This window comes from Arachis duranensis, chromosome 3 (genome assembly GCF_000817695.3).
Source record: "Arachis duranensis cultivar V14167 chromosome 3, aradu.V14167.gnm2.J7QH, whole genome shotgun sequence".
Taxonomy (NCBI): Eukaryota; Viridiplantae; Streptophyta; class Magnoliopsida; order Fabales; family Fabaceae; genus Arachis; species Arachis duranensis.
Window position 1 is genome coordinate 131,467 of NC_029774.3, and position 5,914 is coordinate 137,380.

The window sequence follows — 5,914 nt, forward strand, 5'->3', positions numbered from 1 at the left end:
TAAATTCCATTTAAAATTTTACTGTTGGTCAATAAATTGCTGCATATATAAAATAATATTCAAACTCCTGATACTTATTTAAGCGGACTATTAAACTAAGTACTAAGCTAATTCAAGTTAATAAACCTTTTAAAAATATTAAAAAGTTGTCAAATTTCATTCGAAAGTAGCACAAACGCATTTCAACGCCTTTTTTTTTATATGAAAGTAAAAGTAGTGATATATCTTAATATTGTAATTTTTGGTGTTTTTCAAAAGTGTGAAAGATACACAAATCGGAGGATCCGATTTCTATACTTCAAATTTTTTAATTTTTTAAAAAGAAATCCCTCGATCTGATTTCTGTACTCTCACAAATCCTTCGGTCCGATTTCACAAATCTCTCGGTCCGATTTCTGTATCCTCACAAATCGGACGGTCCGATTTTTGTTTATCTAATTAAACGGTTCCACATTTGAGAATAGCACCCCATTAACCCACATTTTGATTTGTTTATCTAATTAAATGGTTCCACATTTGAGAATAACACCCCATTAACCCACATTTTGAAAAAACACGGTTGCTACTCCAATATCAAAAACAAAATCTGCCATTTTGGCCCTTGCTTTTCTTAATATTGCCTGACTATAGCATTTCAGTATAATTCACCATGACACCATCATTTCACTATGCTCATCACATCATTATTTTCAAACAGAATAAAAACTACATTTTTATTTTCCAACGCTTGTTGTAAAGGAGCCCAATCATGCTAAGCCGATCCCAGCCTCGGCTCCTCCCAACAGCAGCTGGCTAAGGGCAAAGTTTACAGCATAGGACAGCACCGAAATGTTGTCTCTCCTTTGGTGGATGAAGTTCACCATGCTTTGCAGACTAATAATCCTACCTACAAAATTTTCCTCTTAATCTCATCTTTCCATATATTTTATCATAAATCTCCATGTTTAGAAAATGAAACACCAACATTCCATTCAAGTACACTAGAACATTTTAACACCTTCCAAAAACATACATCATTATGTATATCTTTTAGAGACATAGGAGTGATAGACATTAATCAAGCACTAACCAATTAATCAAACTGCAAATAAAAAGGTCATAGCGTATACAAATTAAAATATAAAGTTAAAAGAATTTAAACCTGGATAAAAGATTACAATAATCCACATTTACAAATGGGTAGCTCACAATAATGGCATAGGACTTCATCTGGCTCCAGCTTGTATTTTTAATTTTTATAATACAGCAACGAGAAAAAACATATGCCAACAAATACGTAACTGTTTCTAGACTCTCAATTTTCCTGCTCAAGCTCATAAATTCGAATTTGGAATACTCCGATTCATACATTGATAGGATTCATTTTGAGAACTGTGGAACTGTCAACTAGGATCTGCATGATGGTAGAGTGATGCCTCCACAACAAGCAGCGATAATAAGGTAGAGTAAGAGAACAATCAAGCAAGTCAATAGCGCCCTGTTGAAGACCAAAGACACATACAATCAAGACAAGAATCCCAGGAAAAGGAAAAGGTGCCCTCTACCTTAAGATTTACTGATTTTGGAATCCATATACTTTATAAATTACTATAATAGGAAGCATATGAAAAAAATTAAACTCACAGGAGTTTGAAATTTTTCATCCAAAGAGCTCTTCGAAGGCGCTTTGATTGTTTCCTAAAGTGAAATGCACTGTCTTGCATTGTAGCGGTCTTATCAACAAGAAGCTCAATCCGATCGCCTCTCTCCAATATTTTCTCAATATTGTCCACCATGATAGTGCGTATCTGTACCACAGATTGATAAGTTTAACGTCACCAACTAAATGAAGAGATTCAAAAACATAGATGCATGATAATCAAATATCAATGAAGTGAACCATATTACAGCATCTATACAATTCAGAAACAAAACCCAACGTGCCACACAGAAGCATGTTGGTATAGTGATTTTCAGTAAAAACCATATATAACTTGGCTAGTAATCTAGTATAGCCTCTTGGTCATCCTCCTAAAAGCACGTGAAGATTCCAAGGGGTATCTGCTTCTGCTTAGCATAACAACTTTCTATAAAAAAAAAACACTAATAACTGATATCTCTGCCATCATTCTCCACGTCAAAGTACAAATTACTAAGTGAAAATAACCTACTTTGGTACCTAAAATTCAGAACAATAAGGAGGAAGGGAAACTTAACAATGAAAGATAGGGTTACAAATTACATAAACCACAGCACAAGTGCACAACTTCACTTAGCATATCAAAACTTTATTAGCTTGTGTAGTCTTCCATTCTCATATTATACTAGATAAATAAAATGGTAAGGATAAAGACAAAACGGGGAGGGACAGAGTTTTCTTTAAAGTGCACTTGCCTCACCAACTTCACCCCTGACACGATTGAGGGTATCAGCACTAGGATTGCTAGAAAAGAATTCCATTTGCTGGTGAAGAACTCTTGAAAACTCATCATTCATAGCATAGGCTGGTGCAAATTGGGCCACTCTACCGTAGTTCTTCATAAACCTCATTTGGATATCTTCTAAGTATGAAAAAGGGATTCTCCCTGCACAAAGAGAAAATGGAACATAGTATTATAGTAAGCTGATTAAAACAACGCATAATTGCTCGGACTATGGTTTTATATATAACTTCTACTTGTTATTTATTGCCCAGACAAATATGCTTATCTTTATCAACAGATTTTAGAATTCAAAGGTTTCGACAAAGAAAGTTGGAAAACAGCACAGCAGGTAGCACTATAAAAGATTAAACTGAGGGTCCTGCATATCAAATGATTATTGGAAAACCACTAGTCTACACCACACTTTCTTTTAATGGTGCAAGTAGTTTTTGTCTCTAACAAGTTATAAAGAGCAAAGCATTCTATATTATCTCAAAGATATTTAAACGAGTAAACTACCATTACTACCTACAAATGATTAAAATGCTGATAAATCTATCCACGAAAAAATGAAACAAACATTGTATCCATGAAAGATGGGTTTCGTGTACAATAATACCTAAATACTAAGAAACTGGCCAAAACTCTCAAGCTAACCGTCCTAGCCCAACCTAACTTCAAATTTCCAATCACAACTCTAACCCACCCTAGCCCTGATCCCCAACCCTTCACCCCCACTCGGGATCTCATTCAGGATGAATTGTCCAACCATCAATCTGGTTGCCAAGGCTTGCCTCTTCATTTCCAGAGTTTCCATTTCTTACTCTTTTCTATGCTTCCACGGCCTCCCTCTAGATCTAGCAACAGGTGGGTCCACCACTTTTTCAAACGAAAACTAAAATTTTAGAAAAATCGAAACCCTAACCCTTTGATTTCCTTCAGAAACTTCTAATTCTCATCCATCATAGCTCTTAAAGGTACGATTTGTTCGGATCCAAAAGCAATGTGTCCAAACCGAAGGAGGAACTTGAAAATATTTCGAAGAGTCGATGGAAAATTCGAGAAAATGGAAGGGGGGATGGTTAGAAAAGAAAAAGTGTGTGTGTGCACGCGCGCGTGTATGTGTGTGTGTGTGTGTGTGTGTGTGTGAGAGAGAGAGAGAGAGAGAGAGAGAGAGAGAGAGAGAGAGAGGTGAGTTTGAAGACAAACACTTTTTGTTTGAGAAAGAGTCAGTGATTTTTTTTTTGTGAGACTGAGTAGTATTGTCCACCGAAACCTATCTTTCATGGGTACAATGTTTCTTTAGATTTATTAGCATTCTGAACAAAAGGTAATTTACTCTATTTAAAGCCTCACAAAGTTAAAAGGTCTCTCAAATATGGACATGTATCTTTCATCAATATGGTTTGTCAGCCTCACTACTTGCTAATACAATTTTTGCTTTCCCAATACATACTTGTTAATACATTAAAACAGGCTGCTGATTACATAGTTGGAAAATATCTGGCCCCATTGAATGCAAACAGAATTACAGAACTGAATAGGTTCTACAGCACAGAGTCAATAAAGTTTAAGAAACACAATCTTGAAAACCTCAGTCGGAATGGTGGATCAGATGGGAATAACTTAGAGGCTAGGGATAGAGGGAGACCTAAAAAACCCTGGATGAGCTGATCAAAAGAGATTTAAGTAAAAACGGACTTAGTTTAAACATGATTTACAACAAGGTATAATAACATTGTCCGTGCAGCTGATTCCACTCAGGTTTGGTTTGGAAAAGTTTTTGAAGAGGTAAATCAAAAGCACAATCACCTCGTTTTGTATTTGGTAAATCAAAAGAATCATGTACTTGTGTTTTCAGCTTTTAGAAGTTAGCGGTGTTTTGAAAGCATCTAAAGAAGAACTTTTCAAAGTTGACTTGTACTTATCAAAATTAAAAAATTCTAATATCATATCATATATTAAGAAATATTCAAATTTACTCTTATGTCAATTATGGTCTTTAAAAATTTGTAAAACTATTTTACCAAACACAATTTTTATTGCGTGTGCTTATTGAAAGACATTTTTAGTTTGATTTACCAAACATAGTTTCTATAACTTTTAGAAAGCCAAAAGATAGCTTTGATAAGCTACTTTTGAAAAATGAAAACTTTACCAAACCAAACTAGGATTTTGTTGTTGCTTTTTATGTAAACTATATAGGACTACAATAGGTAAGGAAAGACTACAAAATTTATCAGGTGGCAGTTATAAAACAAGCAAAGCATGTTGAGGTTCACACAAAGGATGTCCTTTTGTGCTTCAACACCACATACAACTTTTCAAGGAAAGCTTGACATATTACAAGACTTGTATGTGGGAGATGGCACTAGGCCTCTGGCTGACTCTGGAAGCCTTATAAGAAATTGTGTGTGTTTGGCTATCTGGCTAGAGAACATCCTCTAATTTAAGAATCAGAAGTCAGAAGACACATACTATGAGGAGCTGTGTGGTCTAGCGATTCTAGTAAAAAAATTCTGGGACAGTCTAACAGTTTAAAGCAAGACTAGGTTTGGTAGAATTCATGCATCATGGCATTTTTTCGCGTCAAGTGTGGTATTTTAGTCCGTATCCGCAACCTCCTACAACATAGTGTTTAGAGCATATTCTAAAACTTCACACATCCCCTAAAGCTACAGACTTCACTCCTGAGTCCACACAGTTCCCTGATGGAAAAAGCCTTTCAAAAAGCACAGTTAGTTTAAGATATCATGCCAGTGCACACCACATTCGACCAATTTGAGCACAGTGGGAGATAAGGATCAAATCAATCAAGCACAGCAAACCATGAACAATTGATAAACTCATACTGGCTATCAAAGAACATATCATCAGTGTTGTAAAAAATCTCGAGAATATCTCTCTCGATAACGATGAACAGATACAGAACAACATTTCAGAACTTGATTGACAGCCTTTACACAAATTTCAAGCCTCTCAGTCTCAGATAGATCCTAAGCTTATGCAGGAGAAGCAACACCATTAATCTCCCAAAACGAGTTCAAACTAGTGTAAATACTAGTGAATTGGATAACACAACAAGAAGTATAAGAAGAAAAGAAAGAGTTCAGGGCTCACTTCCGAAGGTGTCGTTGGCCATACAGAGGTATGAGAGGCCATCGGAACGGAGTATGTGGAAGATGTATCGGTCCTGAGAAAAGCAGAGCCTGGACTCGGCCTCCGCCGGGAGCTTCTCCAGGATGCGGCGTGCCACGGCGCCAGTATTCCCGGTGACAGCGCTGAACTCCGCCAGCACCACTGTGCCCCTGGCCACCAAGGCATAGAGGATCGCCATCGCGCAAAACCGCCGGCTGTAGAACTTTGTAGAAGGTTCTTGGGTCCCTCTGCTATTCCTTCTTCTTCCTCTGATTCCCCTTTCTAGCTAGATCTTCGAGTTCTAGGTCCCAATCCCATGGATGGAACCACCACGGTGCTATCAAAAAGAAAACGTTGAAATCGCTCCTATTATT

General features: G+C 36.7%; 1 protein-coding gene across 1 annotated transcript; it reads right to left on the reverse strand.

Annotated features, from left to right (window-relative positions):
* Nucleotides 1-1,065: 1,065 nt before the first annotated feature.
* LOC107476396 (vesicle-associated membrane protein 714) lies at nucleotides 1,066-5,914 on the reverse strand. Its single transcript, XM_016096198.3, has 4 exons — nucleotides 5,523-5,914; nucleotides 2,374-2,564; nucleotides 1,624-1,787; nucleotides 1,066-1,477 (listed from the first exon to the last, which is right to left on the reverse strand). The coding sequence occupies exons 1-4, from the start codon at nucleotides 5,737-5,739 to the stop codon at nucleotides 1,387-1,389; spliced, it is 663 nt and encodes a 220-aa protein (XP_015951684.1). The 5' UTR covers nucleotides 5,740-5,914; the 3' UTR covers nucleotides 1,066-1,386.